At 35.5% G+C, this 14,116-nt stretch overlaps 1 protein-coding gene across 3 annotated transcripts in view; it reads left to right on the top strand.

The window, feature by feature from the left end:
- phr (deoxyribodipyrimidine photo-lyase photorepair) overlaps positions 1-13,894 on the top strand; it is a 50,303-nt gene extending 36,409 nt beyond the window's left edge. For all 3 annotated transcript variants that reach the window (XM_081756022.1, XM_081756021.1, XM_081756023.1), the window contains 4 exons: positions 356-554; positions 4,183-4,375; positions 7,016-7,257; positions 11,439-13,894. In XM_081756022.1, the coding sequence (XP_081612148.1) occupies positions 356-554; positions 4,183-4,375; positions 7,016-7,257; positions 11,439-11,578 (774 nt within the window). In that variant the 3' untranslated portion in view covers positions 11,579-13,894. The remainder of the gene's footprint in view (positions 1-355; positions 555-4,182; positions 4,376-7,015; positions 7,258-11,438) is intronic.
- Positions 13,895-14,116: the final 222 nt, after the last annotated feature.

Consider the following 14,116-nt stretch of genomic DNA (forward strand, 5'->3'; position numbering starts at 1 on the left):
GGATTTCCTTGGGCGACTTCTGTTGCAGGAAGAAGAACTTCATTACACCTCGCAACTCCTCTTTGGTGAATTTGACATCTGGCTCCGCCATTCAATTAGCTGTAAAATAAAAACCGTTCATGGTAGAATCGTGAAATTTGGTACTTAAACATATAAAAGATCAACATTTCACATGACATCAATTACATCAGGGTAGTACATTCGAAAGGGGGTCGGGTCGAGAACTTATCAGCCGACCCTCATATGTATATTTTATATATTTTGTCAGTTTATTATTGGTATCTTAAGTAGACTAATCTTTCATATATTGTAGCAAAAATTCTTAAACACATTTATTGCGTTTATTTGAATTCAGCCCATAGATTGGACTGCAGCCGAAGATTCATTAGAAGTCAATCGAACAGTTGACGAAGTGGACTGGGCAGTTCCAGGAACGAAAGCAGGTCTCCTTCAGTTGGATGAGTTCTGTCAGAAGCGATTGAGGTATTTCGCTTCGAAAAGAAATGATCCAACGGAAAATGCACTCAGCAATCTTTCACCGTGGTTTCATTTCGGTAAATATCTTTCATACCATTAAGGAAGTCACAAAAATACACAGTTATTCTTAAGTGAAGTAAGAGCTAGAAATAGGTAATTCTAAACGTGTGTTTCTTTATGATAGAAAACTGAACAGGGATCTAAGTCCAATTTGACTGAATAACTCAATAGGAGTATGTATATGTGAATAATCATGAAAAAAAAATCATCAAATCGATATCAAGGTACTGGGATTTTAGAAAATACAGTAAAATATTTCTTAACAGAGACCTCTATAATACGGACAGATTTTTTTCCTGTAAAAATGTACGATTCTTGCTGGACACAACCTTTTGTTTTTTTTCTTTCTTTCTTTCTTTCTTGTACGAACACGGACAGTCTTTCCTCCCTAACGTTCTCTAGTAACGTCTTCAGAACCGGCAGCGATTATTCTCGGTTCATACGTATTTAGATATATACTACGGGAAACATAACTTAAATAAAAATGCTCTTATCCTATATGTCGAGTTTTAGTGATTCACTTAGGGAGTTTTAATGTACTCTGCCAGTTTCCGAGCGTTAAGATTTTTCTACTGCTCCATAGGAAAGAAGGAATCTAATAATGCGTCCAGTTTCGCAGTTTTAAGATGTTACTGAAGAAAATAACAGAGTACACTGAAACTTTGTTAAGTGAATTACAGATACAAGATAAGAACGTTCTTATTCATTATGGCTTATTTAAGAGCGGTAGATGAGTATAAAATTGTTATCCCATTATTTCATAATGGTTTCGAACCTCTAGAATGTTATATGTTATCTAAATTTTTATTTCCCCCCTTTTTTTTTTATAGTTTTTTCCTCATTTTTATTTATTTATTTTTTAAAAAATACAAACGCTCAAGGATTGTGCTCAGAGTGAGTCGTAAGATGATAGATAGATGTTTCGAAACTGAAGAACGTGTGATAAAACTAAGCATTTTGTTATCTTCATTCCTTGATTTGTATATATATATAAGGCTGAATTTTTAGGTATGTGACAATTCACCTACCTACAGCGTTATTAGATAACTAATTCGGTACGTAATTGAGATTCTTGTGGCTGTATGGTGGTTCTCTTCCTTGGTACGGAAGATCAATGTTCGATTCCTGGTGGACGTATGTTGATCTGTCTCAAAACTATTTACGTTTCATACAGTATATGTGACCAAAAAAAAAAAAAAAAAAAAAAAAAAAAAAAAGTTAAATTTCAAATAATAATTTATTTATGTTTAACTATCTAGAATGGCCCATGTATGAATTTTTCTTTTAAGAAAAAAAATGCTTACATTTGTTGTTACGTACAGTGACAATTTCTGAGAGTGGCCTGAGGGAAATTATCCCCTGGAGCCATTAAATTTATCCTGCGAACATATCTCTGATCATGCTTAACGTAGGTTACCAGTATTTTCACAGTATACTTTCAACCCTCCCCCCTCCTCATGTATTGACATATCCCTCTAGAGGAAATTCTCTGAAATCATCATTGGTGGCTTATATGTGTAATTAACATGTAACATTGTAAGAAGAATTATCATTAAATGTATCTCAATTTGAAAATGCTGAGCGGTTTCGGCAAAGCCCCGTTTCTTCCTCAATGGTTTGTAAATTCTTGCTGAAAATTTAACACTACTTCCAGTGATATTACAGTACCATTTGCATTATCACCGGTGTTTCACAAAAATGAAAAATGTAGTTTTCTTGTTAAGCCGTTAAGCATTTTCAAAGTGAAACGTATTTAATGGTAGGTCATTACTAAATATAAAATATTAATACATCAATTTATTATATTTCCAAAATGAAAAATGAAATAAAATCTTTAAATTTTACTTCTCACGATTGTGGCGGCTAGGTTAAAAGAGATGAATGAAATGATGAGAAATGAATGAAATGGTAGAATGAAGAAAGTAGAAGCAGCCCGAGAAAACCCACGCACACGGTATTTGTCCACCCAAAGTTCACTTGGTGCGAGCTGGATCATACCAAGGTCCCCAAGCACCAAAAGGTGAACGCTCTACTACTGAGCCAGTGCGGCCGCACTAAATTTCCAAAGATACTGTACATAACTATGGGAAGTCTTATAAAACGGCTATGCCTGTGTCTGTCCATCTGTTGACAAATATCAGAGCAAATACGGTTAAGACATAGCGAGAAACTTTTCTGGAATTAATTCAGTGTCCCGAGAATACGTTTTATCTCCTCCCTTAACTCTATTCAAACCGGAAATGATAGAAAGCAACCATTTCCGGTTTTAAATTTAATCACTACAGCAAAAACTGTGCTAGATAATGAGAAACTTTTCATATATATATATATATATATATTTTCCCGCGTCTCAAGAATAGATTCCATCCACACCCTTATCTTTCTACTAAAATACTAAAATCGGAAATGAGAAACCCAGTACCACTTCCGATTTCAATACTGCTGTCCATAGAACAAAACTGTGTGAGATGTTCGGAAATGGCTTTCTGATATGGTTTCAGCGTCCGAAGAATAAGGTTCATCTTGATTTTTATCCATATATTCAAACCGGAAGTGGTTAAAATTATTGTATCCGGTTCTAACAGTGGTCACCATAGTCAGAAAACGTTTGTAGTGAGAACTAGGTTTCTAAAGTGGGATCAGTACCACAAAAATAGTTTCCATCTTCGGCTTAATTTGTCTGTTGCTACAAGAAGTGGTTGAAATGTATTACTTCCGGTTCCAGTATTGATTCCTGTAGAGATCAAATGATAGTAGGAAGCGACTAACTTTTTAAAATGGATTCTCGCGTAAAAATTTCGTTTCAGTTGTTGTTGTACTTCTAAAACCGTTATCTTCTGAAATGTGTTCCATTTCTGATATCCCTTCATTGCAAGCGGAAATAATTGGTCTATTACTTCCGGTTTCAGTGTTGAAATCGTATAGTTTGAAAGTCTACTCTAGTTTCACAATCTGAAAGGGAAGTCACTTGTTCCATTATTTTTGACTATCAATTATTTTAATGCGAATGTTCTTTTATATGTACAAGTATGATTCCTTTAATGAAAGATATTCCTGACATCTGTACATAGTTTTGGAAACTAAACAGTCTCCTAGTCACATCTGAACCGATGGGAGAACATGTATTTTTTTTTTTTTTTTAATTTTGTAAAAAAAAAAATTCTAACTATGTTTGAATTATTTGCATGAGACATATGTGTCTCTTTGGTGTTCAGAGAGTTAAGTAACATACAAAGAAACTTTCTTTTCTTTCTTTCTTGTTTTCTTCCTTGCTTGCTTTCTTGTTTTCTTTCTTTCTTTTCTTTCTTTCTTTCTTTCTTTCTTTCTTTCTTTATTTCTTGCTTTCTCTTTCTTTCTTTATTTATTTCTTGCTTTCTCTTTCTTTATTTATTTCTTGCTCTTTCTTGCTTGCTTTCTTTCTTTATTTCTTGCTTGCTTTCTCTTTCTTTATTTCTTGCTTTCTTTCTCACTTATTTTCTTTCTTTCTTGCTTTCTTTCTTGCTTTCGTGCTTGCTTTCTTTTGTTCGTTCGTTCGTTCAAGCCTTTATTCAGATACGTTACATTGTATACGCCAGTTGTAGGATTGAATTGAAATACGTAAATTATAGGAATACAAGTAGTGAATAAAACACAGTTATTTTACAGGGCAAATCTCTGTTCAGCGTGCAGCTCTCGTTGTGAAGGAATACAAGAAAAAGTATCCTGAAAGTGTAGACTCTTTTCTTGAAGAAGCTATCGTCAGACGAGAGTTGGCTGATAACTTCTGTTTTTATAATACGCATTATGACAACTTGGAAGGAGCAACAGCGTGGGCTAAAGAAACCCTTAATGCTCACAGGTAAGTATAGGAATAGTATTAAGGTTTTAATATGTATACGTTAAAGAAGTTAGCATATATGTGTCACAAAGTGGTTTGTGGTGGGCACAACGTCATGTCTGGGTTTTCTCGAGTTCTCTTGTGTCTTTCTCATTCTCATTTCACCGGCATGAGAATATTTCATAGTCGTTCACTTCCATTAATCCTCTTCCTCCGTTAGCCTAATGGACATACCGTATTTTACGGACTGTAAGACGCGCCTTAATTTTTAAGCATTTTTTAAAGGAATACCGTAACATTTTTGCCATTTTTATTATTAGCGGGAGGAGACAGTGTTAACAAGCTTGTGAATCCCCGCAACTCATGTTCATTCCATCGGTGCACTACTGCTGCCAGTTGAATCCAATGTTGGCAGATAAAAATAGTTTTCATGTGGCATCGAATATATGGCTATTTTTAAGTTTGCCGGAAATTTTAAATCAAACACTCAACATTTTAATATTAATTTCGAGTATAACACGCAGCTGAATTTTGGAGGCAATTTTTCGAAGAAAAAAGTGCGTCGTATAGTCCGGAAAATACGGTAATCGTGGGGTAAAACCAGAAATTTCATTTTTTCTGGCTAAATTTTTAATGTTGTTAACAACAGCATTTACTTCCGAATGACTGTAGTAGCTGGGTAGACAATTATAATTAAATAAGTCAAGCAATCGAAACCTAAGTAGTGTAGAAATGAGGACCAGGTAGTCTATAGAGCTACATCTTAATCTTATATTTAAATATGAATGAAAGAATGAGTGAATGATTGACTGACTGACTGACTGTTTGAATGAGTGAATGACTGACTAATTGAGTGAGTGAATGAATGACTGAATGAGTGAGTGTGTTTATTCAGTTGACCTGTATACAAATTCACACCGTTCACTTGGCATACCGGTGCTTCAAAGTGATTTTATCGAAGAGATTCTGGTTTGGAAGAGACCGTAGGGTATATAGAACTTTTTGGTTCGTATCCTAAGGGGAAAGGAAGGAGCTTCAAAGATAAAGAGGTGTTTTAAAATTTATGAAAAAAAAAAAAAAATCTCATAAAATATTCATGTTTGGAAACTAAACTCGGTATTTAACCTTATTTTCTTACAACAAGGTTACATAACACATGACCTAAAATCTTTTTTTTAAAAAAAGAAAAATGGAGATAACACAGTCCTAAGTTGGTTAGGAATTGAGTGAGATGTAAAAAGAAAGGGAAAAAAGTAGAAAATGATCGAGATTAGTATCGATTCTATACTTTTCGGGGTTGCTAAGCTGGTTGGTGACAATCCCAATGACATTTAAGCCTAAGTGCAATCAACAACGTGCATGTCAGCTGGCCTGGGAATTGATCTGGGCAATATCGAAGGCGTTGTTTGTCGTTATTTATTCTACCCAGTTCCTTATTTTCTGATAGGGGCAACGTCGAAGGCGTTGCGCATGTCACTTGGACCAGAAGTCTTTTGTTATTTCTTCTAGTCTAGTTAAGTATAGTCAGTTCTTTATTTTCAAATATTGTACATAAACATTATTCTTCCTGTGCAATGCTGGGAGAGGGGCACCGTGGCTCAGTGGTAGAGCGCTTACCTCTGGTGCGTGGGTTCCCTGGTTCGATTCCCGAACAAGTAACTTTGTGGTGGACAGCATCATGTCCGTGGGTTTTCTCGGGATACTCCCATTTCCTTCCATTATCTCATTCCACCAAGTCTTCTATCATCATTCACTTGCCTTAATTAAAGGGCATAATCGTGGGACGCTAAACTGCCGGGTATTTCAGCTAGTCACCTACAGGTGTATATAGTACGCTATTATTGAAATGACTGCGACTAAATACTTGACTAAGATAAATAACATTATAAATAAAATTGATATGTATAGATGTGGCAAAAGTGATGGTGACACGCCCGAATGGTTTCCTTGCACGTGCGAATCTATTCTACATGCTGCTTTCCATCGATACGACGGTAGTATATCGTATGCACCTGCTTTGCTGGTTAAATAGACTCACGTTTCATCTAGGATGATGACATAACACCATTTATAAACGGCTACGTAATGAAAAATTAAATGAAATCTTTAGTTTTACGTCCCACGGTTATGCCGGTTAGGCTAAAGGAGGCGGTGATGATGAGTGATGAATGAAATGGTGCAATGAAGAAAGTGGGAGGAAACGGGGGAACCCCGGAGAAACCCACGCACACGGGGTTTGTCCACCACAAGGTTCACTTGGCAGCGGCTGGGATCGAACCCGGGACCCCAAGCACCAGAGGTGAACGTTTTACCACTGAGCCACCGCGACCCCCAGGCTACGTAATGCTTATGCAGACATTTGCATGGAATTTTGTGCCTTTGACCTATTAAAACATCATCACAGAACTTCATGTTACAACACTTGAGGGATTCCGGAAGATATCAAGGATGAGTGAGCTAAACGGGATTACGCTATGCAGAACAGAAGCTTCTAGTGGAAACTCCGACGTTATGCAATTGTTCATCGGTAGGGCCATCATATTAAAAATGTGCTAGAAAAGAGATTTTACAGCTTGGGGGATGCAGGTGCAATTCATTACAATTCAAGCATGAAACTACTTTTCGTATAATGTGTCTTAAATATGTAAATGTTATTTGTAGGAAGGACAAAAGACAGTATATATATACTAGTCAACAACTCGAAGAAGCAAAGACACATGATGATTTATGGAATGCAGCGCAGCGTCAGATGGTCCGTGAAGGGAAAATGCATGGCTTTTTAAGGATGTATTGGGCGAAGAAAATTCTTGAATGGACGGAGTCTCCGGAAGAAGCTTTAAAAATCGCTATTTACTTGAATGATAAATACAATTTGGATGGCAGAGATCCCAATGGATATGTAGGTAAGTAGAAAGTTTAAAGGTGTTTCTTGATTTTCTTATGATCTTCTAAATAGATTTTTTAAACAATAGCTTTCCTAAAGACACATCCTCTTAAACGTTGTTAACCCTTAGACCTTGGCTGCTTTCTTTCAATGATGTTGAATTTCACTTAAACGACCTAGCTTTAAGTGTAATTTGGTGTACCGTAAAAGCTAGTTAGTTTAATTTAAGATTTGTTTAAATAAATCTCTATGTAAAGTCCAACTAGGAAAATATTTGTCCGCGAGCTTTCACGTCGAGAATGGGCTGAAACAAGGAGATGCATTGTCACCATTATTATTCAGTTTTGTACTAGAATACACTATAAGGAAAATCAAAGATGACAACCAAGGTTTAGAGTTGAATGCTACTCATCAGGTTATGACTATGCTGATGATATAAATCTGAAAACAAATGATATGAACACAATAGAAAGAAATGCAGAGGTTTCATTAAACACCTCCAAGGACATGGGTTTAGAAGTAAATACATTGGAATTCGCCGTGAGCGTAATACTGCAAATAATGGTTACGTTACAATATCAAATAATACTTTCGACAAACTGAATACTTTGAAATATCTAGGATCAATATTAACGCACCAAAACCTTATCCATGGAAAAATTAAATTCGACTGGAAGCAGGGAATTTGTGTTATTATTCAGTTCAAAATCTTGTCTTCACGACTTCTGTCGACGAAATTAAAGCTTAAAATATATAAAATAATAATTATGCCTGTTGTGCTGTATAGTTGCGAAACATGGTACTTGAAAGGAACATAAACTCAAAGTATTTGAAAATAAAATCCTAAGACGAATATTCGATTCCAAGAGGAACGAGAATGGGGAATGGCGGGAACTTCATAACAAGGAACTGCGTAGTTTATGTCGTTTACCAAACATAATTAGGGTCATCAAGTCCAGGAGGCTCAGGTGGATAGGCCATGTAGCCAGAATAGAAGAAAGTAGGAACACTTTCAAAAATTTTAACTGGAAACCCAATCGGGAAAAGACCTTTAGGAAGACGTAGGCGCAGATGGGAGTATAATATTAATATGGATCTCGCAGAAATAGGAATACAAACTGGAAGCTTGATCCAGTTGGCAAAGGACAGAAGTCAATGGAAAGCTTTTGTGAACGCCATAAGACACAGAGATAGCTTCGATTATAATTGCAGTAAAAAGTAAAATTATACCTAGTTTTATTTATAATTGAACACACTTTAAAACGTCAGTACCTGTTCATCGGTATCGGTTCGAATGGTAGCACAGAACTTCGAATAAAACCTTAAAATAATGGTTCTGATCTGACCGTTAGAGATCCCGTTTCATTTTGTAACTGGGCTGAAATAATATTTAACTCCAGTTAATCAATCAATCAATTATTCATTTATGTGTTGCTTTAGTAGAAACTTCCCAACTATAATTCAATTCACCCCAAATGCAAGAAGCGCAATCCAGCCGTCTTAATCTTTTTATCCGCATGCTATTCAAAGACCTGTAGCTATCATGACGTTTCACATTTTGTAAATTTCTCCGTTCATGTTGTTATTATTACTATTAAAATTATTGCATTCCTTACCTTGGTTATAAACTGACGACCGTCTCTGACCAGTGCAAATTATTGGAAGAGTTCTTTCTCAGAAAATTTCCTGGCCATATGACAGGTGTTTAAAAATGTTACGGTTGTAGGTTTGTTAGAAGAGGTTTTACTTTTATCTGTTCCAGTTGCATCACAGACTTTTACGGACAGCTTTCTCAACCAAGTCTTTATTATTATTATTATTATTATTATTATTATTATTATTATTATTATTATTATTATTATTATTATTATTATTATTATTATTATTATGATGATGATGATGATGATTATTATTATTATTATTATTATTATTATTATTATTATTATTATTATTATTATTATTATTATTATTATTACTGTCATCATAATCATCTAAAATCTAAAGCTGTGCGAGTTAATATCATCATCAGCATCATTATTGAAAATTTGAAACCCTGAGAGTTACTATCTTAATCATCATCATCGAAAATCTGAAGGCCTTAGAATTACTATCAAATTTTCACATTCATTCAGAGACGCCAAACTCTTCATCCAGCTCTTGGGCTCAATCGGGCTGGAGTTCATTAGTTGAGAGCGAGCCCCAGTGAGGTTGGTGAGCATGAGTGAGTGCAAGCTCTATTGAGATTAGCAATCCCGAGCCTTCTTACGGAGCGTGCCCAATGAGATTAGTGTGCGTGAGATGTAGAGAGAGCGCGAGCGTCATTCATTGTAGCAAGGAAGCATGAGCCTTGATTGCAAAATGGCCATTTCTATACAGTACAATGGGCAAAAGTCATGATTTTACAATAGTTTGGATAGAAATAACTTTGCCTTACAGAAAAATTATCTAATGACATAAGGGGCAATAACATAAGGGGCAATAACATAAGGGGCAATCAACTGAAACCCGTTCAGTGGTCATATTTCATGAAATAAATTTTATTCCGAGCGGAAACTTGTACACCATCTACAGGCGTCTATGGCTAACGTGCAGTAAATATATTGTTCAGAAGAAGTCACCATGAGCGTTGAGACACTTGTCCCACTGTGTCACTAACTTACAAATGCCGTCCATGTAAAATTTGGACGGCTGACTATCAAACCAATCACGCACAGCATCGTGAACCTCAGCGTCAGACTGAAATCTCTGACCTTTCAATGCCTTCTTTAGAGGCCGAAGATGTGAAAGTCACAAGGTGAAAGGTCAGGGCTGTAGGGAGGGTGTCGCAACATTTCCCACTTGAATCGTTGAAACAAATCCTGCTCAGGACGGAAATAATCAGTGGTTTGGCCCAGTCCACCACTGTTGTTTTGGAGACGCATGCATCACCATATACGTGTTTCATACGCCGGAATACTTCAGCTGGTTGACAACTTTCGACACTCAGAAACTGAATGGAGCTCCTTCGTGGCTAAGCGGTTAGCATACGCGCCTTTGGCGCGGGTGACCCGGATTTGATTCCCAGCGGGAGCTCATGTGGTTCGGATTTCACGTTAATCAGTAGATCCACGTCTCATATAGCCTTGCTGCTGAACGAGACGTTAAATTCAAACTCAACTCAGAAACTGGATGACGGCACGCTGGTCCTGTTTGGACGGATTTTGAATCTTGAACGCCTTCTTTCACTCGTTATACCTGCAAAACGGAAACACGTATCAAGAGCATTCCTACACCCAACACACAGGGGCATTAGCCATTACACACTATTAAACAAACAATATCCTCCTACACACTATACCAATAATACATGGAAAGAACGGGTTTCAATTGATCGCCCCTTATAATAAGATGCATGTTAATAATTAAAAATTGATGTTAGAATCACTGAAGCAACCAAATGATGACGGCAGATTGGTGATACGTTTCAACGATTCCTTATCATCATCATCTTCCTACTAAAGAGAAATAAACCAACACAGCGAGAAAAAAAAAAAAACATTGAGAATAAATTTATCATGTATTAAATAATACCATTATTTATTAACACTGTGATGGGCTGTTTCTGTGGTTTTGGGAAAAACTGTAGATGAAGAAATGGTTTTCTACAAGGATTTTTTTTTTTTATAACGGTAAGTCAAGAAACATCAGAATTGCCTTTGCAGTGGAAGATGCTGATCAAAATATTTAGTTCTGCAAGGAACAGATTAAAGAAGAATTTTAGGAACGATTTAAAAAAAAAAAAAAAAAAGATTGCGATCTTGGCCAATAATTACTTTTTACAATAATTAAACGTCCCCTAAATCTTTTTTTTGTGAATAAGCACATCATACTGAGTTAAGTGATAGTTTGGATTTGGCTACACTATGTAGTTCTTCAGATATAAGGTGTACAAGAAATTTTTTGATTGAAATAAATTAGATCTTTTAATAATAATAATAATAATAATAATAATAATAACGTGGAGATGATGACAAAAAGCTTATTGAAACAGTGTTAATTTGCTGTCGCCGTTTGAGTGCTTTAGTCAGTATAATTTCAATTTTTAATTTGTCGTACAAATTTTATGAAAAGGATATTATTATTAAGTTCATAATAATTTGAAGTAGTTTCGTCATATAGACTGTATGAAACTAATAGGATTTTTTTAATTGTTGATTTCAGGTTGCATGTGGTCGATCTGTGGAATTCATGACCAAGGTTGGGCAGAGAGGCCTGTATTTGGGAAGATAAGGTACATGAACTACCAAGGTTGTAAACGGAAATTTGATGTTGCAGCCTTTGTTAGAAGATACAGGGAATAAGAATGGATCCTAGTGGCTAAATAATTTCAAGTACTCAGGTCATTAAAATGTGATACGTAAATGAAATTGTCCTTTCTAAAAGGGTGCTACAGCACTAAGATTTTTCAGTTTTGAGTGGCAGGTACAATCGTGAGCCAGAATTCCGATTTTATTATTCGTCTATTGTTTATGACTTTTATGTTAAAGTTGTCCCTGTATAAGTTGTAATAAATATATAAGTGTTGTACTTCGGTTAATTTTGTCAGATCAATCTTTATAAATACATCTCGAATATTTTCTTAAAAGTAAGAAAGAACTTCTTACCTCAAGAGAATGTGGTAATAAGTACTACAGTATTATTGAGTATCAATGTTATTATTATTTTTATTGTTAGTATTAGTATTATTAGGATTATTGTTAGTATTAGTATTATTAGGTATCGTGTAGTTGAGAATTAAGAAGTGTGATATTTTTTGTTTTCTTACTTTGCAGTTCCCAGTGATCAAAATGTAATACTCGTTGATATATTTCGTATCATATGATATTGTGTTCTGTAGTCTAGTGTGTAATTGTTCTTGTTTTTTTTATACATAAAATTTATGTATATATAATATTTTTTCACCTTATTTGAGAATCAAAGTAATGTAAAATGTACTTGTCACATGTGGTTTGGATTCCACTTTAAACTGTAAATCCCGTCTCATATGCTCAGAGACGTTAAAGTGAAAAGTCTATCCTTATATAACCTAGAATCTAAAAGACGTTAAGCAGACGGTTTCAGTTATATAATATTAGAGCTAGAAAAACGTTGAACACAGGATCCCATCGAATAAAGCTTTGAAGGTGAAAAACGTTAAGCATAAGATTCTGCCTTACATGGCCTTTCAGCTGAAAAAATGTTAAACAGAAGGTCTCGTCTTATGTAGCCTTGAAGCTAAAAGACTAATCAGAGTGTCCCTCTTATGTAGCATCGGGTTCGAAAAGATATAAACAGAATTTGTCGTCTTATATAGCCATGAAGCTAATCAAAGGGTCCCTCTTAGACTAGAAAGACTACTGACCAGAAGGTCCCTCGGAACTGAAAGCATGTTAAACAGAAGACCTTGTCTCATATAGTCTTGAAACTAAAAGACTAATTAGAAAGTCCTTCAAATATAGCCTCGGAGTTAAAAATACTTTAAACATATGGTCTCGTCTTATGTAGCCCTGAACCTGAAAGACTAATCAGAGGATCCCTTTTATATAGTCAGGCTCAAAAGACGTTAAACAGAATGCCTTATCTTACATAGCCTTGAATCGAAAAGATTACTGATAAGAAGGTCCCTCTTATGTAGGCTCGGGGCTGAAAACATATTAAATAGAAGGTCTCGTTTTATTTAGTCTTGAACCTGAAAGACTAATCAGAAGGTCCCTTTTATATAGCCTTGGGGCTGGAAAGATGTTAAACAGATGGATCTCGTCTTGTATAGTCTTGAAGCTAAAAGACTAATCAGAAGGTCCCTCTTATATAGCCTCAGGGCTGAAAACGGATGTCAGAGTGTATAGAACCAATTAAAATGTTTTTGTAATATTACATAATTATCAGGTGATTGTTTAATGAGAATGACCAAGCAGTCAGTACTAAAGAAAAGGAGACCTTGTTGTATAGTGAGGTTTAGAATACATATAAAGTGTTGTTTCTTAATTAAAAAATGTAATCGGAGAGATGCTCACCCTGCTTTAAATAAATTTTCAAGTGGCTTGTATTGGCTGTGCTGCCTACTTAATTTTAAGCTTCATGGTGTTGTTTGTACACGAATACACACGATAAATATTCTCGGAATATCTGAAGATGGAAACAGAAGAATATATTCTTTTGGTGTTGGCCGTCCAAAAATTCAAGATCTTCCTGGTTAGCGTTCTGACCTTTCGTACGGGAGCCCTTATTTCGATCTCCGGTGCCATAAGATCGGCTCTCATATGAAACAAAACTGTAGATCCACTGTCTTACTTAACTTAGGTACTGTAACGGGACATTAAACTATACAAACAAATTCGAAACTCTCTTCTGTGGTATGAATTTTAATGGGGAATATTTTATCAATAAGCTGTCACAGCTCCCTATACACGCGATACTATGCATGACATGCTGGGACTAATTGTAAAATAACATCATATTTCTTATTTATTTCAAGATACTATTTTATGTCGATTATTTGCAGTAAAATGTAACCCCAAACAACTTTGCAGCTTACGAGGTTTACTTATTTTTACACAAATGGCGAAGGTTCCAGGTACCACTAAAATGTTCCTTTCTGTTATTAGCAAACATTCTAGAGATCTCAGCAACACGAAAAACAAGACCAATAGTGTATGATTGAGTTAATCTAGTAAGGCTTCTTTTCATCGACAAGTGAAATTAACACATAACGTACAGTTAAAACAAAATTTAATTAAAGTAACTGGGGAAAATGAATTAATTTCAGCTGTCAAATTGTATCACCGTCTGCTCAGTTCACTACGTACTGTCGATCTACTGACTTCACTCTAACACATCACCACCACCAACCCGGCGCTGCG

Source organism: Thermobia domestica, chromosome 4, assembly GCF_964235325.1.
Source record: "Thermobia domestica chromosome 4, izTheDome1.hap1.1, whole genome shotgun sequence".
NCBI lineage: Eukaryota > Metazoa > Arthropoda > Insecta > Zygentoma > Lepismatidae > Thermobia > Thermobia domestica.